Source organism: Musca domestica, unplaced genomic scaffold (assembly GCF_030504385.1).
Source record: "Musca domestica strain aabys unplaced genomic scaffold, Musca_domestica.polishedcontigs.V.1.1 74, whole genome shotgun sequence".
NCBI lineage: Eukaryota > Metazoa > Arthropoda > Insecta > Diptera > Muscidae > Musca > Musca domestica.
Window position 1 is genome coordinate 607,882 of NW_026712391.1, and position 22,493 is coordinate 630,374.

At 34.5% G+C, this 22,493-nt stretch overlaps 2 protein-coding genes across 2 annotated transcripts; one reads left to right on the plus strand and one right to left on the minus strand.

Moving 5' to 3' along the window:
* Positions 1-3,385: 3,385 nt before the first annotated feature.
* On the minus strand, positions 3,386-4,411 carry LOC131806362 (uncharacterized). The gene is made up of 4 exons (XM_059130393.1): positions 4,108-4,411; positions 3,850-4,049; positions 3,539-3,787; positions 3,386-3,478 (listed from the first exon to the last, which is right to left on the minus strand). Exons 1-4 carry the CDS (start codon positions 4,409-4,411, stop codon positions 3,464-3,466), a joined length of 768 nt encoding a protein of 255 aa, XP_058986376.1. The 3' UTR covers positions 3,386-3,463.
* Positions 4,412-7,896: 3,485 nt separating this feature from the next.
* LOC131806363 (uncharacterized) lies at positions 7,897-8,636 on the plus strand. The gene is made up of 2 exons (XM_059130394.1): positions 7,897-8,147; positions 8,362-8,636. Exons 1-2 carry the CDS (start codon positions 7,978-7,980, stop codon positions 8,438-8,440), a joined length of 249 nt encoding a protein of 82 aa, XP_058986377.1. The 5' UTR covers positions 7,897-7,977; the 3' UTR covers positions 8,441-8,636.
* Positions 8,637-22,493: the final 13,857 nt, after the last annotated feature.

The window sequence follows — 22,493 nt, forward strand, 5'->3', positions numbered from 1 at the left end:
GTGACATTTTGTCTGCGGTAGGTTGGTGTGACAAATTGGGATTTTCGTTTCAAAGGAAAAAAATGGTTCTTTACAAGAACGGGTTATTTTTTTGGGAAAAGTTGAAGTAAAAGCTTACCAACAGTACTGAGAGGTACTAAATGTGGTGCCATGACTTACGAATGGATGAGATTAGAATTTTAAAATTTTCTATGGAAGACTGAGATAAGTTCGCTTATCTGGAATTTCCATTAAAATAGTACTAAATCCTGTGATTTAGTAATATGAGATCAGGTAAAGATAGAAACTTAAAGGTTGGGGGTTACATTTCTTGTATAGATAGGGGGATAAACCTGAGTTTATGGAAATTCGATATAAGATCATACTAATGAGGCTTAAAGTTACATAACTGGTACTAAGCGAAGGAACAAATCTAGAAATTAGGAATTTTGAACATGGGTTACTGTTGCTGTGAAATATGGCTGAATTTTGGAACACCGAAATGAAAGGCTATCAAAATAACGAGTAGAATGTACTTATTGCCGTACCAAATAAAATTGGAATTTTGAATGATATCATGTTAGATCGTCTTAGTATATAGGGGTAGGATATGGTTCTAAATGTGAGTTATGGTATTTGGCGATCGGGTAAAGCTAGAAACCTCCAATTTGACATGTTGGTCACTTTAGGTACGTGAGAGCAAAAAATGTCCTGTTTTGTAAAAAATCGTACAAAAGGGGCACTAAAAGTACTAAAAGATATTTTATGCTGCCTCATCGTATTTAGTGCAAAAGCATAGTGAAAATTCGGAAATTAAGTTTGTATACCCTCCACCATACTATGGAGGGTGTATTAACTTCGTAATTTCGTTTGTAACTCCTCGAAATACTCATGCTAGATCCAACAAAGTATATATATATATCCTTGATCAGCGTAAAATTCTAATCTAATTCTAAAATTCTTCGATTTCCACCGTTCTGTCCGTCTGTCGCAAATCACGCTATCTTTGGAACAAATTGAGATAGAAGACTACAATTTTGTTCACATATGTATTTTGTTCAGCAGGCAGGTTAAGTTCGTAAATGTATCATGTCGGTCCATGTTTTCGTTTAGCCCCCATATAATGGTACCTCTCAATATTCGGTATTTTGATGATATTAGCGATATTATAGACCGGATGGTTTCAAATTTTTGGTATTTCAAGTTCGTAATGGATGCTTCACCCTATGACAAAAAATTCTACACGTTTTCGTATACTCTCATATAACGGTACCTCCCTTGTTCGGTATTTTGATGATATTAACGACATTATTCAACGGAATTGTTTTAAATTTCGTATTTGAAGATCCTAATGTACCTATGACAAAAAATTGCGAATGCAGGTCCTCGTCTTCGTTATTTTCCGTCTGTCTGTCTGGATGGTGCGCGCGATAACTTTCTAAGGGAATATATGATTTGGTCCAAACTTGGTATATCGGAATTTTTTTGTTACACTTAGATCAAGTTCGGAAATGGTCAACATTGGCCCACTCCTTCTGGTACGTCACCCACAAAAGGTCAACATTTTCAAAAAAATATAATTTTTCAAGACGTGGAATAATTACAACTCTTAAACAAGTTAAAAAGCAGTATGTTCGGCCGGGCCGAACTTTGAATAACCTCCACCATTTTGAACGAATCTGGACATTTTCAAAAAATAAAATCCTTTAAAAATTCTGTTATAATCTTAAAAATACCGAATACAGCCGTTATATTGGGGTCTATACGACGTGGCTTATAAGCCATTGCCATATTCAAATTCGAAACTTGAAATAAACGGTGATTAATGTAGCTAAAATCATCAAAATACCGTATATAGGCAGGTATGGTTATATCAGAGCTAAACAAAGACCTAGACCTGCATACACAATTTTCTGTCACAGGCTGTAGCTTCCATAACGAACTTTAAATACGACATCTCAAACAATTTCGGTGAGTATTGTACCTAAAATCGTCAATATACCGAATGAAGGGAGGTACTGATATATAGGGCCTAAACGAAGACAGACTGTAGTTCCCATTAAGAACTCTAAATACGTAATTTGAAACTACTACGGTCAGTAATGTCGCTGAAATCATCAAAAGCCGAATATAGGAAGTTACCGTTATATGGGGGCTATATAAAAGCGTGGACCTAAATGGCCCATTAACGAACTTGACTAAATATGTGTGCAAAATTTTAGCTTTCTATCTCAATTCGTTCGAAATATAGCGTGATTACAAAAGACAGACCCTCCATAGAATGGTGGAGGGTATAAAAATATCATCGGAACTCTTCGCTGTCGATTCATACAATTGAAGATGTACATTTTACATAGCATAACTCCATTCCATTCCCTCCAAATATTTTCTTCCTTTTAATTTGTATAGACGGGTGCAGGTTCTATTTTTTCTATCAACAAATTTTACTTACATCAATTTCGAGTATATAATTTGAACAATTATGTACAATACTGTTGAAAGAGATTGATTTTAATAAATCGCCTAAAAGTATGCCACAAAATAGAACAACTAGTTTAATGTTGAATACCAACATGACTGCCAATGAATTTTATGTTGGACGGATTGTTATGGCTATTAATGTTTCCCATATTCTACGTAATTGTTAATAAAAATTTTAAAGCCGACAAAAATGCCATAAATGGTTCCAAAGGGCCTTAAATAATCAAAAAAAAAAAAAAATAATAATAATAATAATAAATAAATAATAATAATAATACTAATAATAATAAAATAAATAAATAAAAATAAAATAAAAAAAAATAATAATAATTCTGTAAGGGAGGACCACAAGAGTTTCTATTTTCAAAAAAAAAATCTAATGCAACGAAATTTAAAAAATAATTTAATGTTTTTTTTTAATTTATCGCTTTTCTTGAAATCGGGCTGTGGACTGATATATGTCATCTTTCCCTTTTTGGTATATTTTACAACATTTGAGGAAATTTATGAGAAACCAAAAGGAAGGAGATATCGGAAGGATTGGATCGATATTGTCTGTTTCCGCACCCGATCTAAACCCACTTTTTACGAGATAGTAGATTTCTTAAAAAGAAGTAGACCGATATATTCTATCTTTATATCATATCTTTTTTTAATAAAATATTGAGATGTACGAAGTTTGGAGACGATCGGTGAAATAGTACGTGGTTTATGAGAGTGAATTGGAGAGAGGAAGTACCAGGAGGGGTAAAACGACCTTGTTCCTTTTCCATACCTTTTCCTAAATCTATTGCCAATTTTCATAATTTTTTGTCTTTAATTTTTTTTCTAAGAAACAACAATATTTTGGGTTGTGGGTCATCAACCCAAACTATGGTATCCCAGACAACCCAAACTATAAATCCTATTAAAAATTTTAAAACAATTTATATAAAAAATCTATCATTTATTGAAAAATATAATTAACTCATTAAAAAAAACTACTTGCTATACAATATGATGTTTACAAAGGGCCGACCTGCATTAGAAAAAATTGATATTAAATTATTTTAACTCAAAATCCTCTTATCCTACTCACCATATCCCATTCAAAGAAAGGACTCAGAATGACAATGAGAATGAAAGTAAATGCTGTATAAGACAAGCCATAGAACAGGATCTGATTGGAGGCGACATAATCCATTTGGGCATATCGTTTGCCCGAGATAAGACAGGACACAAAACAAATGAACAGCCAAATGCCAAGAATATCATGGAAGGGCGCGAAGTATAGACGCAATTTGGTATTCGGATACAAATAGGTGAAGATCATGGCAGCAACAATGAACTGTAAAAGGGAGAACTTATTACAAAATTATTAAAAATCTCAATGAGAACGTCCTCCCCAACCTGAATGAGAAATATGAGAAAGACCACCAACGAGGTTACGGTGTGAATTTCAAATCTGTAATAGAAAATGTTGTGCATGTGATACTCAACACACCAGAAACTGGCAACGAACAGCGACAGGGTGATCAAGTGCAGCAGCAAATGGATGTATTTCACGGTTCGGGTGCGTGTCCCAATCAATAGGCGATAGATTATGATGGCTAAAAGATTTTGAAAAAATTGAGAAATACAATTATTTCTTAAAAATTGTGGGCTCACTAAATCCCATCAGAAGGGTTCCAATGACACACAACAATCCATGATAGCCACCAGCACAGTAACGCTGATCGAGATATTTTTGCGGTGGGAGAATAGCGGCATTATTGTCAGCTACCAAACCCGCTTCATCTGCAGGTGCTGCAGCATCGCCACCACCACCGCCACCTTCAGGATCTGCACTGCCCGAGAAATAATAGGTCGAATCACAATGTGGCCTATCCAAGATCAGTAGGCACAAAGCCACACCACATGCCACATAGGGTGTTAAAAGGATTCCTGCAACAACTTGGCTGGAACGGGCCATTTTCAAGGAAATTTTCAATTAATTGTATTTTTTTTCTTTTTGAGAGAGTTTCTTCAGTTTGACAGGCAAAAAAATTAAATGTATTTTGAAGTTTCGATAGGGGGAAATATTTTTGAAAATTTTCCAAACTTCCAAAAAACACACTGTGAATTAAAAGTGATTGTCCAATGAAAGAAGTTAAAAATTACCAGTCGGTTTTGCTGACAGATGTATACCCTCATCCAATGTTCGATTATTTAAATATGTGTATTTTGACTTCTGTTATGATTATTCAAATTTTTGACAAGGTATTTTTGAGTAGGTACCGAAGGCATGGGCCAATATTGTCCATTTCGTATCGGACTTAAAGGACGTTCCAGGTTTGGACTATATTCACTTTATAATTTTAAGAAAATTTTGAAATGGGCGCGATGTAGTCGAATAAGTATTTCATTCACAAGAAAATCGAACATTTGAATCCAATTTTATGAGAATAAAATAAATTCCATATTCATCTCAGGTTTCTGCTTGAGAGAAATATTAAGATATAGCAAGTTGTAAAGAATCGCTTAATTGCTTCGCAGGTATTGAAAATTGTGACCTTTTGTGGGTGAGGTATCAGAAGTGGTTCCCTGATATCTATCATCTCCATAACAGACCTTGTGTTAGCAAAATGTTTGTGTGTGTAACATTTGAAGAGAACTGGATGCTTATTTCGGATTTTGACCAGAAAGAGTGGATCGATATATCCCATCTTCATAGCAGATCTTGTGTTAGTAGTAATAACGGGATGTGTGAAATATGTAGAGAACCGGGTGCTTATTTCGGATTTTATAATCGTTTCGGTTATTCAAAACTTTGACACTTTGTGGGTGAGGTTCGAGAATAAATGGTCTGATCTCTACCATATTTATAAAATATCTTGTGTTGATGAGCATATTGAGATGTGCCGAGTCTGAAAGGAATAGGATGTTAATTTCGCGATTTATGAGTTACGTGGATATTTCAATTTTTGACCCTTTGTGGGTGAGTTACCAGATGGAGTGAACCGACATATTCCATCTTTACACCAGACCTTGGGTTAATAAAAATATTGTGATCTGTGTAATTTGGAGACAATCAGACTCTTACAACATATTTTATAAGAGTTATAATTATTCAAAATATAAGCCCTTGTGGGGGAGGTACTTGATGGAGTGGAGCGATTCTGCCCATTTTCGCCTCTAAAGTAGCATTGATGGAAATATTAGGATTTGCAAAGGTGGAGAAAAGTCGGATCATCCTTTCTCTTTCTGTGAAGTAACACATTTTTTTTTTTGAAAATTTCGAACTTTTGTGGGGCATGTACCAGAAGGAGTGGACCCATGGTACAATAAAAAGGTAAGGTAGAGCTACCACCTGATTACAATTTTTTCTGAGTGTGCCCAACTTCTGCCAATTTTGTGTATGTATTTATTGTTTTGAAAAAATAAAAACAAAATATTTTCAAACAAAAAAAAAAAAATTATTGGAAGGAACGTAGATTGTTGGCCGCGCTTTAAAGATATTAAACAGTTTTGCAATGGAATTGAAAGATTGGACACTCTGGATCATATTTTTTACCTAAAATCTAGGCACATCATTAATTCTTCGCATTATTCATCATTCATTTTGAAATAAGATCATTTTGAAAATAAGAAAAAAAATTGAAATAAATAAAAAAACAACTGGTTTCATATAATTTTGAATAATTCCGACAGGAAGCGGGCATAGCCTCAGAGCTGTATTTCTTATTGTACCATTAGTGGACCGATATTGCCCATCTCCGAACTCGATCTATGTTTGATAATACTATTACGATGTACCAAGTTTGGATCAAAACAGAAACTTCCTTTGAGAGTTATTGTGTGAACCAGCCAGCCAGACAGATAGACAGACGGACGGACGAACATCGCTAGATCGACTCCAAAAGCCCTAAAACATTCTTCTGTGAAAGAACTCATCTGGAAAGACTTCTTTTGATAGAAACCCTCTTTAAAGTCTTCCAAAGAGAAAATACCCCTTTCAGGTCTTCTGCAGATAAATGACTTTTAAAGATAAAAAAAATTAAAGGCCTTCTACAGAGGATTGACTTTTGATTGATTTTATATTGAGAAAGACATTCGAAAGCTTTTCTAACTAACCTGCTCCATGGAGAAGGCAACCGTTAACGGACTTTTATAAGCAAAATACATTAAATACCTTTGAAAGGTCTTCCATAGAAAATGGACCTCCCAAAGTTCTTCTATAAAGAATATACCTATCTTCTAGATAGAAAATAACTGTAGGAAGTTGTCTTAAGTGAAAAAAAAAAAACCTTTCAGAAATATTTTATCAAGAAAATTAATTTTTGAAGCTTTACATTTTTAATGTATCTTCCTTACATTAAAAATGTTTCTATCAAGAATTGGTCTTCTATCGACAGATTATCTTTTAAGGGTATACCCGACACCCAAAAAAGATTTTAAGATTTTTTTTATAGAACCTTCTATAGAACAAAGACCTGTTCAAAACAAAATACGTTAGAAACAGAAGATGTGTTAGTGGTTCGCCATCGACAGGTCCTTGGATCGACAAAAGACCTATTTAAGGTTCTTCTGAATACGGTAACTAATTTTTTCTATAGACGGAAAACCTTTGTGAGATATCCAATGGGTAGAAAACAGACAGGCTCTACTATACTTTGAAAAAATCTTTAAGCTTCTTCTATAGAAAGACTTTCGTGAAAAAGTTCATATAGGGATTTTCTATAATGAGAGGGAGTTCCATTTAAGGGTTTTCTACAGTCCGAAAATCACTTTAAGGATCTTTCCTATACAGATTACGCTTTAAAAATCTCTTATATAAAAAGACTGCATCATGGTACAATGATATCAAGGTAGGGCTATGATACCATGTGATTTTAATTTTTTTTATTTTCTCGGCTTAATATGTCATCTTTATTTTTTTATGTATGTGTTTTATTTTCAATAACAAAAAAATTGTTCAGAAAATATTCAAATTCGGGTGTTTTCAAAATGTTTATTTCAACGTATGCATCGACAAAATCTAGAGTTTTTGTAGCGAAATAATGCTTTAGAGATATATAGTACATGATTTTGAAAAGAAGTGTCGACCTTTCATTCAGTTATCGCGTTTTTCAATTATTTATTTAAAATAAATTCAACAAGTTGTTTGATTTTTTATTGTTTTGATACTAATTCTGACATTACAAGCCAAACAGGTAGACCTCTATACATGCAAATTTTTTAAAGTTGGCCTACCTTCTCTTCATTGTACCATGGACTGCATCATGGTCGAATTAAAAAGTTAAAGTTATTTTAAATAAGCATATACATCTCTTCCATTTCTATAATTTATTTTCACATATTTCACTGTAAAGAAAACGGATTCCCTTATCTGATTTGTTCATGACTTTACCTTCTTAATTCTACAATGGACCATATTTCATGTATCCGTATTTTACTGTATATAAGGCGAAAGGAATGTTCAATATTATACACATTTGGAAAATATATTTTTCATTTCATATTATTTTGTTATTTTGATTTTTAAAAATTTGGAAAAAAATGTCAAACGGGGCTGTACCAAAAATACGATCTTCACAATCCACAGCTGGGGATCGTAATAGCGATGCGGTGACTCCTCACAATCTGAACAACGAATTATTTGAACTGAGGCCCAAACCTAAGCTATTGTGTATTCCTGAAGATTGTCGAAGGGCTGTGAATGATTTGAGGTAAAATACACATCAACGTAACAATGCAATGTTGAAAAATCTTCGATTATGGTTGATTGAATAAAAAGTGAAAATATATGCAGATTTAGGGCATTACCAAGGCCAAGGATATTACATTGCTGTATCTGGAAATGCATTCAGTTTCCCATATATACACGAAAATCTCCCAAATAATTTAATCTATAAGGTAATCATACTTTCTTCCCTCTTCCAGAAAAACGCAATCCTTAAATGCCCCCAAGAAGCTGCAACACGCCGAAAAATCCTGGTCTGTTATATTTGAAGCCAAATAGAAGAGTGACAAAAATATGGCGGTTTAAAGCCAATATTTTATATTAAAAACAAAAACGTATAAAAGCATATTTTTGGGAATTTTTTATGATATTTATACTTGTCCTGCAATCTCCTTATAGTCAACATATTTCCTTAATTATGTATAATACATTCGTATAGATAAATAAAATTCCTAACTTTGCATAAGAAACTTAATTACTAAAAAATTTTAAATGGGTATCCATATTTCACTTGCACTTGGAAGCCATTTGACAAATGGAAGCGGTGACCACGTACACAGTCAGAGCTTTCAGAAGTTTCCGCTTAACGAAACCCAAACGAAAAATGGACAAATGCAATTTTGAATTTTCCTTAACGGCCTTGATGCGGGAACTAAAAGATCTGCAGCGAAATAGAGAAAATAAGCTTTAAATATAGATTTTTTTAAATCATATACCTTGACAATTTTTCAATATCCATTTGAAAAAAAAAAATTAAAAACAAATATTGAAAATTAAAAATGACATTGATTTCGGATTTGCTATTTTTTAATTGTAAGCCATGTTCCAGTACTTTTTTAAAGGGTGTTTACAAAGGTATTTCAGGTGAATATTCTTCGTTCGATGTAGAGTGGTATATGAGTATAGAAATATTCGGAGGTTATCATAGAAACACTTAATAGTGCATGGAGAATTCTTAACTCAATCGTGTAGCCTAAACTGACGATCTATCTAATAACCAAAATTACTATTACCAAAATTACGATTACGATTATAAACAAATTTTACCTTTTTATACCCTCCACCATACTATGGTGGGTATATTAATTTTGTCATTCCGTTTGACCCTCCTCGAAATACTCATGTCAGACTCCACAAAGTATATATATTCTTGATCAGCGTAAAATTCTAAGACGATTTAGCTATGTCCGTCTGTCTGTGGGTCTGTCCGTCCGTCTGTCTGTCTGTTGTAATCACGCTATCTTTCGAACAAATTGAGATAGAAGGATAAAATTTTGCACACATGTATATTTTGCCAGTAGGCAGGTTAAGTTCGTAAATGGGCTATGTAGGTCCAAGTTATCATATAGCCCCCATATAACGGTACCTCCCGATATTCGGTATTTTGATGTTTTTAGCTACATTATTCACCGGAATTGTTTCAAATTTGGCATTTGAAGTTCGTAATGGATACTACAGCCTAAGACAGAAAATTATCTGTGCAGGTCCACGTCTTCGTATAGCCCCCATATAACGGTACACCCGATATTCGGTATTTTGATGATTTTATAAACAGATTTTTCTTCCAGTTTCGCATTTAAATATTGTAATAACTTATGACAAAAGTTGCCTATGCAGGTCCACGTCGTCGTAAAGGCATTCGGCATTTTTAAGATTTTAACAGAATTTTTAACGGATTTTATTTTTTTGTTTTTTGAAATTGCCAAATTTGTACCAAATGGTGGAGGGTATTAAAAGTTCGGCCCGGCCGATCTAGCGATGTCCGTCGATCTAGTGATGTCCGTCTGTCTATCTGTCTGTCCGTCTCTCTGTTGTAATCACGCTCTCTTTGCAACGAATTGAGATAGAAGGCTAAAACTTTGCATACATGCATAGTTTGCCAGTAGGCAGCTCAAAATTCGTCGGTCCACGTTATAACGGTACCTCCCGATATTCCGTATTTTAGCGACAGTATTTACCGGAATTATTTCATATTTAAAGCCTATGACAATTTTTTTGACGACGTCGACGTCTTTGTATAGCCCCCATATAACGCTACCTCCCGATATATTCATGATTTCAACAACATTATTCACGAGAATCGTTTCAAATTTCGTATTGGAAGAAATTAATGGGTACTACAATTTCCTATACAGATCCACGTCTTCGTATACCTCCCATATAACGGTATCTACCGATATTTGCTATTTTTAATGATTTCGATTTTACAGTGTTACCTAAAATTCGACGTTTTTCCCCACATGTATTTACAGGGTGAGATAAAAAAACCTTCAACAAAATCAAATGGCATTAAAATTTTTTTGAATGAAAGCAAAAAAATGTCGGAAATAGCATCAAATTTTCGAATAACTTTTGATTTGTTCGAATTGGTCACCTTTGCCACGAATTATGACCTTCAAACGGCCAACGAAACCGTTTGGTATTTTTTAGTACCAGCGTTGTTTTCCAAAATACTCCAGACACCGTAGTTCAACGGTTTGTATCCGGAGATTTTGGTGACCATGGTGAGCTGGAAATAAAGCGAGGAACTCATTTTGTAACCATTATTGGGAGGCGCGTGCTGAGTGCGATGGTGCTGACTCCTGTTGGAATGTCCAAGATCTGCGGCCAAAATGTTTGCGTGCCCAAGGCTTTAATACACCCTCCAAAATATTTTAGCGATAATATTCGGTATTTATTGTGATGCCGATTCGATTGATTAATACGAGCGGTGAGCGACCATCGGCTGTTATGGCGGCCCACACCATCACCATGGCCGGCGCTAGAGTTCTGGTGGCCAACCGAAGGTGCACATTTTCAGCTGACCTCTTTGGCAAGTAAACACGATCATTTTGTTTGATTACAAACTGCAGGACAACGAATGTTTTATCATCGAAGACGGAGAAAACCAAATTCGGCAGTTCACCACTTTCGGCCAAGCGAAGCAACTCTTTAGCTCTTTTGAGTCTATTTTCTTTCTGTTGTGGTGTTAGTTCTTGCACTTTTTGGAATTTCAATGGCTTTACACCGAGCTCATTTTTTAATATTTGCCGAATGAAATATTGCGATATGTTCAGCTCGCGAACCATTTTTTGGCCACTGCGACGCGGGTTTCGACCAAGTCGTTTTTTTACTTTTCGAACCATTTCTGCTGATGTTGCTGTTTTCTTCCGTCCACTTCCTTGACGTCGGGCTATGCTACCATTATCACGGTAACGAGCGATGGTACAAGACACAAACGATTTATTCACATTATAATGCTGGAGTGCTCTAACGATAGCCGCTTGTGGGTTTCAAGCCAAAAATAAAGAAATCACACTATCACGCTTGAACTCCATCACGAATAAGTTTTTTTTTTTTCGGAAAATTCTCACCAAAATGCTTTTGTACGCTTGTAAACAATATAATGAGCTGTCACTGAAATAATTTTAACAGCTGTCGAACGAGTGGCTTAGAAATGACAGCAGTCTGAAGTTGGTTGCAGTTTTTTAATCTTGTCTTGTCAATCTTTCAATAAAAATGCTGTGCCGTTATGTACCTCTTAAGGTGAGATTACATAAAAGGCGGGTTTTTTAGAAATATTTTTGCAAGGTCAAATAATAGGCGTAGATTTTAAGAAATATTTTTGCAAAGCCCATCAAAAGGCATAGATTTTTTAGAAATATTTTTGGAAGAGCAAACAATAGTCGTGGTTTTTTACAATACTTTTTGTATCTTTAGATAACGAGTTTCCACAAATTCCGCCTTATCCCATACAAGAGTGATCTTCACATTTTTTTTAGAAGTATGCTTCGTACCCACAGCTTATATCATCCTCTGTATTAAGTTTTCTTCACAAAACCTTACAATTCCTATATCATTCCTTTCTTTTTAGTGATCCCATCATAATTTCAATTTAACTCAACAACAAATGAATTGGAAAATTGTAATTCAACGCTGGAATAAAGTTAAGAAAAACCAACAAACATGAAAATCTTACAAAATTAATTGCAATTAAAACAATATCGTGTAAATCATATTTGTTTCGCCTCAAAAAAATATATTGACAATCTAATTGAGCCACACGATCGTCAAGCAACAACAAAAACATATCATAACGACGACAAGAAGGAGGAGCAGTCCTCTCTTGGCGGGCAATGCCAAGAAAAACAACAGCCAAAACGAGGCGTTTAGACAATTAAAATTTATGGATCTATTCCAAATACGACGATAACTGTTCGGTGGTTGGGTTGTTTGATTATGAGGCCTGAACAACATGTCGATGTTGGCAATTTGTTGTATTTTCATTGATGATGATTTCAGCAAGTGTGTGTATGTACGTGTGTGTGTGCGGGTGAGTATTTGTGCCAACCGTATGCAAATTTTGAAAAAAAAAAAACGACAACAACAATAAATTCCATAAAAAGTAGGCCTATGTCTTGTTCGAGTGACTCATGGCATCTTTTCATTTGTTTATAATCAATTTGTTTGTGTTTGTTGTTTAAATGTATACAGCAGCAATGGATGTTCGATGAAAAGAATTCAAACCCTCACCAATTGAAAATACCTCAGGAACTAAATTCCAAAAGCGTTTTCTTGGTATACCAAAATTATATGTATTTAGTTATAAGTTTCTGATTAAATTTCCAGGACCTACAGGAATTCTTTAAATTCTATCATATTTTTTTAAAAATTAATACATTATTAAATCCTATTAAAATCGACATGGATTTACAAATTTCCCATATTTCATCTATTAAAAATAATTAATAAACCTAAATCCATTAGCACAATGATAATAACAATAATGATGATGACAATATTAAGTCAAGGTTTCGAGAACATTTATCTTTTTTTTGGGGCGACACAAATGTGTGTCACCGCTCACTGTCCAGAGACCATGTGTTTGCCAACATTTTATGCTTCCAGCTGGACCGATAAGTTAGATGAATGAACTAACAAAAACCCCAAAAGATTGCCGCACACATTGGACAAACCTAATATAATGGTATAACCCAGCAAACCAAATGTCGGAAGTCCGTCGAGTCTGCTCAAATATTTTTCAGACGCGTGTGACCAACGTAGTTCTGAGCAATTTGTCTGAAGATTTTTATACCCTCCACCACCTCCATAGTATGGAGGGTACATTAAGTTCAACATTCCGTTTGTAGCTACTCGAAATAATAATTTTAGACATACTAAAGTATATGTATTCTAAGACGATTTAGCCATGTCCGTTCGTCCGCTTGTCCGTCAGTTATATTTACGCTAGAGTCGAAATGAATTAAGATAGGAAGCTACAATTTTGCACAGATCTGTCTTTTGTCTGCAGGCAGGTCAAGATCGAAGATGGACTTTATCGGTCCAAGATATCGTATAGCCCCCATATAACGGTGCTCCCCGATATTGGGTATTTTGATGATTTTAACCACAATTTTCAATGGAATTGTCTGAAATTCGACAAAAGAAGTTCTTCGTGACTACTTTGCCTCCTGAAAAATAATTGTCTATATGGGACCACGATATCGTATATCCCCCATATAACTGTAACTCCCTATATTCGATATTTTTATGAATTTAGCCACATTTTTTAATGGAATTGTCTGAACACAAGGAGTTCTCTGCGAGAATTGTCTGAAAGAGAATTGTCTATATAGGTTCCCGATATCGTATAGCCCCCATATAATCCACACAAGGACTTCCCCCTGAGTACTTTACCCCCTGGAAGAGAAGTTCTTTACTACAGCCTATGACAAAAAAAAAAAATACTTATCCAGCACCACGTCTTCATTTAGCCCCCATATAAAGGTTTTCATTTGAGCGGTATTTTTCGACGGATTTTTTTTTTTGAAAATTTTCAAGGTCCTTCCGAATGGTGCCTGTTTTTCTTGAAGTAGAGTTGGAGTGCGTTTCTCTTTCTCTCTCGCTCTTTGAGAAGTTTTTTTTTTGTGCTCAAAAGTCGTGGATAAAAACAAGTTAAAAAGTATCAGTCGGTTTTGCCGACAGATGCATACCTTGAGCCAATGTTCGATTATTTGAATATATTTTGACTTCTGTTATGAATATTCAAATTGTTGAGCCTCTATGGAGTAGAATCCGAAGAAATGAGGCAATATTGCTTATTTCGTATCGGACCTAAATAAATATGATATAAATATAGTGACCTGCCATGAGATATCTGATAATTTTTAGAAAATATTAAAATGTGCGTGAGGGACCTGACAAAGTCGACCGAAATACTCTATTTTCATATTTCATACTTGAATCCTATGTGGGGGAGGTACCAGAAGAAATGGTCTAATCTATACCATATTCATAACAGTTCTTGTGTTGATAGAAATATTGAGATGTGCCAAGTCTGAATGGAATCCGATTATAATGCCGCGTTTTATGAGTTTCATGGGAATTCAAAATTTTGACCCTTTGTGGGGGAGGTACCAGAAGGAGTGAGCCGATACATCCCAACTTCACAGCAGATCTTGTGTTAGTAGAAATAATACGATGTTTGAAATATGAAGAGAACCGAATGCAGATTTCGCTTTCTTTGAGCGTTTTGTTTTTTTTTATTGTGAACCCTATGTGGGGGAGGTACTGGAAAGTATGGTCTGATCTCTATCATCTTTATAACAGGTCTTGTGTTAATAGAAATATTGAGCTATGCCAAGCCTGAATGGAATCGGATGTCAATTTCGCGTTTTATGAGCTTCATGGGAATTCAAAATGTTAACCCTTTGTGGGGGGAGGTACCAGAAGCAGTGGACCGATATATTCCATCTTCATAACAGATCTGGTGTTGGTGGACATTTTGGGAGGTGCCAAGTCTGAATGGAGTCGAATGTTAAATTCGCTTTTTCTGAGCTTCATAGATACTCAAAATTTTGATCCTTCGTGGGGGAGGTACCAGAAGTAGTGGATCTATATATTTCTTCTTCACAGCAGATCTTGAGTTAGGAATAATGGGATATGTGAAATATGAAGAGAACCGAATGCTTGTTTCGGATTTTATAATTTTTTTGGTTATTCGAAATTTTGACCCTTTGTGGGGGAGGTACCAGAAAGAATGGTCCGATTTCTACTCTCTCCATAAAAGATCTTGTGTTAATAGAAATATTGAGCTATGCCAAGTCTGAATGGAATTGAATGTCAATTTCGTGTTTTATGAGCTCCATGGGAATTCAAAATGTGGACCCTTTGTGGGGGAAGGTACCAGAAGGAGTGTTCCGATATTTTCCATCTTCACACCAGACCTTGGATTAATAAAAATATTGTGAGGGGTGTAATTTGAGGACAATCGGAATCTTACATCACATCTTATATGAGTTATAATTATGCAAAATTTTGAAACTTTGTGGGGGAGGTACTTGATGGAGTGAACGGATATTGTCCATTTTCGCACCTGACCTAGCACTGATTCAAATATTAGGATTTGCAAAGTTGGAAAGTCGGTTAAAAAATTATAATTCTAAGACAAATCTAACTCGGATAGTTTGGTTCGCTGGGTCTTTACTACATAAACAACGCATAAAATCAATTTCGAACTCAATATTCCAACTTGACGTCATCACTCTTGGTATGACTGTTTTAGCGGCATATTTATTTCTCAATGTTTGAAACACAAAAACGAAACCTCCGGCTACTAGCCAAGAAATAAAGTACTTAAGCGAAATCATTCTGTTTGAACAGCCACCAACCGCCACCACCGCGGCCATCGTCATTATTGGCCGGCTATCAGTGATAAATTGGCTAATATGTCCATTATTGGCTGCCAGCCATGGTGGCGAATGATATTCGCCATGAAAAAAAAAAATAAATAAAATATATATTGAAAATTTCCCAATTAATTGTTTTTCATTTGTTTACCATCGCTCGGAAACTTTGTTGTGGTATCAGGAAGATGGATCGTTTTGGCGGTAGTTTCTTATGTAAACAGTAGTGTAAAATTTGATATCAAAAAAAAAAAAAAAAAAAAAAAACAGGAAATAAATTTTGTATAAAATAACTTAGCCAAAATATGATTGCCGTCTTGGCCATGGTACAATAAGGAGGTAGAACAGCTTCGTAAAACAATAGAAATTCAGCCCTTCAGGCTATGCCCGCTTCCTGTCAAATTTGCATGCAACAAGTTGTTTTCATTTATTTAATATTTTTCTTCATTTTTAAAATTAGTTAAAGAGCGGGAAAAAATGAATGCTTGGATTTTCTATCAAAAATATGATCGAAACAGTTCTATCTTTCAATTCCACAGCAAAACTGGCGACAAGTGTTAATGCGTGTCTCGCATATTACGCGTCTTCCAATCATTGATTTTGAAAATATTCTGTTTTTTATTTTTCAAAACAATAAATATATACACAAAATTGGCAGAAGTCGGGCACAGTCGGGAAAAAAATTTAAATCAGCTGGTATCTCTACCTTACCTTTTTATTGTACCATGGTCTTGGCTACAATGCACACGGGTCGAGGTCGCATGGGAACAGCGGCCAAAAACACTTTCAGTGCAGATATCAATATGATTCTTTGGTTATGGTACCTTGATGGAATAAAAATAAAAAATGTGACAAAATGGATATGATCGATGCATGTTTTGGCATGGTCCCCTTACAACGTACCTCCCGAATAAGGGATATTTGCCCAATTTTTGTCACATTTCTACACTAGATTGTTCTGTTATTTGACATTTTACGTTCTAAAGAGCTGAAAAATAGTCTTACTTAAATTATTTGGAACGACCCGCCTTCAGGTAGAGACCCCCTGTACAGGTACCTCCAAAAATTGAAGTATTTTTATACAAATAAATTAAAAATTTGATTATTTTTTTTTGTAAATAAAATCGACAATTTTTTTTGTAAACAAAATAAACAATTCAATATAAAATTTAATCAAAGTTACTAATGGATATTTATAAATTTCAGTGTTATTCAAGTAAATCAAATGCAGACTTTAATAATATAGATTTTTTTGTTTGGTAACGTTCGCTGTCCCGTTATAAAAGGGTCAGAGCTCGGGTTAATAAGATCTGTGTTTGTTGAAACACGAGAATTTTTTCGGGTATGATTTAGTCGAAACTTTTTATATCTTTGTTTCTAGACTCCACGGCCACCTTCTATAATTCTCCAATCGATACAATGACAAAATTATAATGTCGGGTGCGTGTATTAAAATTTTATGAGCTGCGGGTGGAAGATAGTGCCATGGATATCTATTTGTTAACTCTTTAGCCGTTTCCAGTGCAAAGGCCTTAAATTTTTCGACATTAATATTATGCCCAGAAGACAATGCAGGCAACATTATTGAACACCCCTCAATTATATCCTTATCAATCCCAAACAACAAAAACATATTCTATGTCACTCGCACCATAGAACTGACAAAATTGGAGCGAAGTCACTTCAGTATATTGGGCATAACATACAAATCTGACAAAATCTGAAAGTTAAATTAGCACTTCTAGAATCTTAGGACCATTACTAATGGCGTGAAAAAAATCACATTGGAGGATTCAGGGGGGAAAACAATTAAAACTTTAACTGAAATCCAATTTTATCTTCAAAATTAATCTTAAAGGCAGCTCAGAACACTCACATCGTCTATATTATACACAACTACTAAACACACAAATTACTGCACTAAAAATAAGTCAATACCTTGCTTTTCAATAATTATGCCAAGAATTGTCATTTTAAAATGTATTTAATTTTGTAAAACAGATCTATTTTTACTCTTTTTTTTCACTGATCTCACTGAATAAAGCAACTAACTACATTTTCTCTTTTTGATGCTATTTTCAAAGTGTCCAGTTAGAATGAAGCCAAGATTATTATGTTTTCTAAAAAGCTTAACCTCTTAAGAGTCCATGTGTACAAATTTGACAATAAATATCTGATTTTCATTTTTTGAATTTATGCCAATGGCAGCGACCACTGTGCAATGGTGGCATGGGGAATGGAATTGTTACTGTACTGCAATGCCTTTAATGTAATACCGTTTTGGTATACAATTAAGAACTCATATAATTAACATTTTATTTTGAGATTTGAAACTTCAATCTTAAATATTGCAAATTATGATACATGCTGCTTATTCATGTCCGTTTAATATTCTGTTGTCAGAAAATGAAAAAAAATACTTTTCATCCGTCTTTCCTACAAGTCATTCTCTAAATGGTCGTAAAAATAGTAGCAGTACTCTCCATGGCATTGGTTAGTCATAAAATTGCATTGACGAGTTATTTAATTAAATATTTATTATGATGTCATGTAGTTATCACCATTTTCCATTTTTTTTGTCCCATCATCAAATTCCTTCAAATTTCGTCATCATTCATGGAGTGATCACCATCATCATCAACTGGTATTACCGTAAATGCCAATAATGTTAACATTGGTTTGGCGCAGTTCCATTACAAAAAAAAAATATATATGAATAATAAAAAATGCTGTGCATTTGATTAAATTACCGGCAAACAAGTTGTTGAACACACGAACATGCATAGCTAACGGTGAATAAGAAATATTGAAATTTGCATAAGTACTTGGAGACCTATCATCATCCTACAATTGCTGACTAATTTTATAGACGTTTGTATACACAACGCGGTGACAGACACGTTGCATGCACTCCTCATAATGGTTTTATGGAAATTTCACGTTTTTTATACCCTCAGCCATATGGCTAGAGATCGGCCAAAATGTGCCTCATCGAAATAACAATTTTTAGACCCTAGGTCTTTTTGGAGCAAATCTGTTCCAGGACATTTGGAGTCGATCTAGCGATGTCCGTCTGTCTTGCTGGCTGGCTAGTGCACACGAAAACTCTCGAAGGGATTAACCGATTTATTCCAAACTTGGTACATCGTAATATTATTATTATCTAACTTAGATCGAGTTCGGAGATGGACAATATCTGTCCACTCCTTCTGGTACCACCCCAACAAAAGATCGAAATTTTCAACAAAATATTTTACTACACAGATGATCCCATGATCAGAAAGAATGATCCAATTTTGCTCCAAATTTCCAAATTCTAATATTCCCATCAGTTGTAGGTTAGGTGTGTAATGGACAATATATGTCCAGTGCAACAAGTACCTCCCCCACAAAGGGTTACAATTTGGAATAATTATGACTCTTTTAAAATGTGATGTAAAGGTGGAAGTACATAAAAAGCTTGAAGTAATGGCAAGACATATTTTGTGACATTTTATAAAGGGATTATAGAGCCGCACTAAAATCCAGCCGTCGTTGTCCAATATAATTTGATATTAATATGCCTAGCCATGACTTCAAGCTTTTTATGTACTTGCACCTTAAGAGTCCGATAGTCTCCAAATCACACATGTCACAATATTTTTTATTAACTTAAGGTCTGGGGTGAAGATGGAATATATAGGTCAACTTCTTTGGTACTTCCTCCACAACGGGTAAAAATGTTGAATACCCATGAAGGTCATAGAAAGCGAAATTAACATCCGATTCCATTCAGATTTGGCATATCTCAATATTTCTATCAACACAAGACCTTTTATAAAGATGGTAGAGATCGGACCATTCCTTCTGATACCTCCCCCGAAAAATGGTCAAAGTTTCGAATAACCAAAACGATAATAAAATTTGAAATAAGCATCCGGTTCTCTTCATACTTAACATATTCCATTACATCTACCAACACAAGGTTTGGTGTGAAGATGGGATATATCGGCTTACTCATTCTGGTACCTCCCCACAAAGCTTCAAAATTTTAAATACGCATGAAGGTCAAAAACGCGAAGTTAACATCCGATTCCATTCAAACTTGGTTCATCTTAATATTTTTAACAATACAAGATCTGTTATAAAGATAGCAGAGATCGGACCATTTCTTCTGGTACATACTCCACATAGGCTAAAACGCTGAAAGAGAGCGAAATAAGCTTCCAACTCTCTTCAAATTTCAGACACACACATAAGATCTGTTGTGAAGGTTATATATATATCTGCCAACCCCTTCTGTTACCTCACCCACAAAGGGTCACAATTTTCAATACTTTTATCTGTCATAACTTTTCAAACAAGTCAACGATTCTTAAATTTCAAACATAATATTTCTTTCAACCAGAAACCTGAGTTGAATATGGAAATAAAACATGAAATAATTTTGTTATTTCTAAAAAACCACAAGACTTTTTCCATGTAAATTTCGTTTATTCGTTTGTTTATTCGAATAATGATGAATGCGTCCATTCGATGTGTAATTTTCTTCCGAAGAATTGTAGAACATGTTAGTCGAAGAAATTATTAACAATTGCAAGGGTGGGAGTGCTGATTTAAAAGCACAAAATTCTTATATTGAGAAAAAAAACATAAAACATTACAGCAATGTTGGGTTTCTACCACAATGTTGACTCCAGGCAAAGAAGATAGGACAAGACATAGTCAACATATGGCAACCCTGTGAAAATACCTCTGTTGTAATGCAAGCCACACACGATAAAACCGTTGGTACAACTTGAAGGGTAGCCAAATTGTATGCTTCTGCCACAAACGATACAACTTTATATACAACTTTTATGTACAACTTCACTTTTCGTATAGTTTATTTGAGTTAAGATGGCACCGTTCATGTTCCATAATTGACTCAATAGCTCTTATTTATTATTAATTTTTGCAATTTCCATTTTATTTTAATTTATTAAAATAATCTTTTAAATAACATATTTGATGGAATTTCGTATTGTTTTGATGTCCGAAACAATGGTGTCTCTTCGAAAATAAATACAAAATGAAATTGTATGCGACATGCCCACAAACGGTACAAAAACACACCAAATATCAAAAAAATGTTGATATTTTTTTCAACAGAGACACAACTTCATACAACCGGCCCACCAACGATACAATCTTGAATACAACATCTCCGAGTTGTACAACCAGTTGTATCGTGTGTGGCTTGCATTACGATATCATAACAACATAGTAAGACATCGGCTGTCTTCTTCGCAGGAGAACAAAGGTGTTGTTCAACCTACTCTCCTTTGTCTCCATCCGGGGACTTGAACCATTCAAAAAAGTGTTTAAAGGTGTGGGTGTCAAATTATAAGTGTCAAATTATAAGGGAAAACGACGCAGGATTCGAGTGCGGCTCTGGCATTCTTCTGTAACATGTCTCAAAATATAAAACCCCATAAAACGTTACTATTCACTATGTTAAAAGCTTCTGTCACATTTCCTACCAATTTTACTAATATTTCCAATTTTTTTTATTTCTTTGTCAATCACTTCAAAAAGAACATCTAATTAACTTCCAATTGGCAACTCTGCTCCTTGTTTTTCTTTAGTTTGTTTTGTGGTTTCCTTGTCGTCGGCCGTGCTTTCGTTTATTCGGGTAAACGCGTCGCGAATTTAACCTTCAGTTAATATTTTTTGCAATAAAACAGAAACAATTTGACCAAAAAACATTAAAAAGTGTAAATTTTAAACTTTCGTGGCGTATTTAGTTAATTCTTTTGTGTTTTTGTGTTCTTATTTGTGAAAAAATGTGATATTCTTTGATGTTTGTTGAAAGCGTTGTTTGTTTGGCAATTTCTCTGCCGACGTCCTCAAAGTCAGTGTTTGTGATTCTCTCTCTCTGTTTATCTCATTGCGCTCATTACTCTCGATTCTCTCGATGCCTACTGAGAAAAAGCGTTTATATGTTGGAGCATCAAAACAATTCAAGGTAAGTTTGTTGTTGTTATTCCCCCATTAGAGTCATTTTGTGTTATTTGTAGTTTGTGGTTAGTTCAATTAATCATTATTGGGGGGAGTTTTACAGTTTATTATTTACTTCATAGAATAAGAAAGGACCATTTGATTTTGTTTAAACTTTGCAAGCTTCAATATTGGTATCAGTGCTAGGCCTAGTGCAAAAATGGACAAAATCGGCCTTCTGCATCAAGTATTTCCCCTACAAAGAGAAAACACATTTGATAATTATAAATCTTATAAAATGTGAAATAACTTAACTTTCGCGCATCCACTCCTTCTCGTACCTCCCTCACAAGGGAACAAAATTTGGATTTTGAATAATTACAAACCTTAAAACATACAAAACAAATCAGCAATTTTTTTCAAACTTAGAGTATATATTTCTTATCTATGTAAAAACAGGTTAAGAGTCGGTTTCCCGACAAATGTATATCTAATGTTCGATTATTTAAATATATTTTGACTTCTGTTATGATTATTTAAATCTTTAACCTTCTATGGAGTAGGTTCCGAAGGAATGGGCCAATATTGTTCATTTCTTATCGGACCTACATAAATATGATATAAATATTGCGACGTGCTAACACGTCGCACTTTATATGAGATATCTGATAATTTTTAGATGTTAAAATGTGCGTGAGGTACCAGATATA

Bases quoted from the DNA above. Each gene is read 5' to 3' on its own strand.
- LOC131806362 (XM_059130393.1), bottom strand. From the start codon at position 4,411: ATGGCCCGTTCCAGCCAAGTTGTTGCAGGAATCCTTTTAACACCCTAT. The intron at 4,050-4,107 runs GTGAGCCCACAA...AAAATCTTTTAG, and splicing joins AACCCTTCTGATGGGATTTA to CCATCATAATCTATCGCCTA. The intron at 3,788-3,849 runs GTTGGGGAGGAC...TCCCTTTTACAG, and splicing joins TTCTCATATTTCTCATTCAG to TTCATTGTTGCTGCCATGAT.
- LOC131806363 (XM_059130394.1), top strand. From the start codon at position 7,978: ATGTCAAACGGGGCTGTACCAAAAATACGATCTTCACAATCCACAGCT. The intron at 8,148-8,361 runs GTAAAATACACA...TCCCTCTTCCAG, and splicing joins AGGGCTGTGAATGATTTGAG to AAAAACGCAATCCTTAAATG.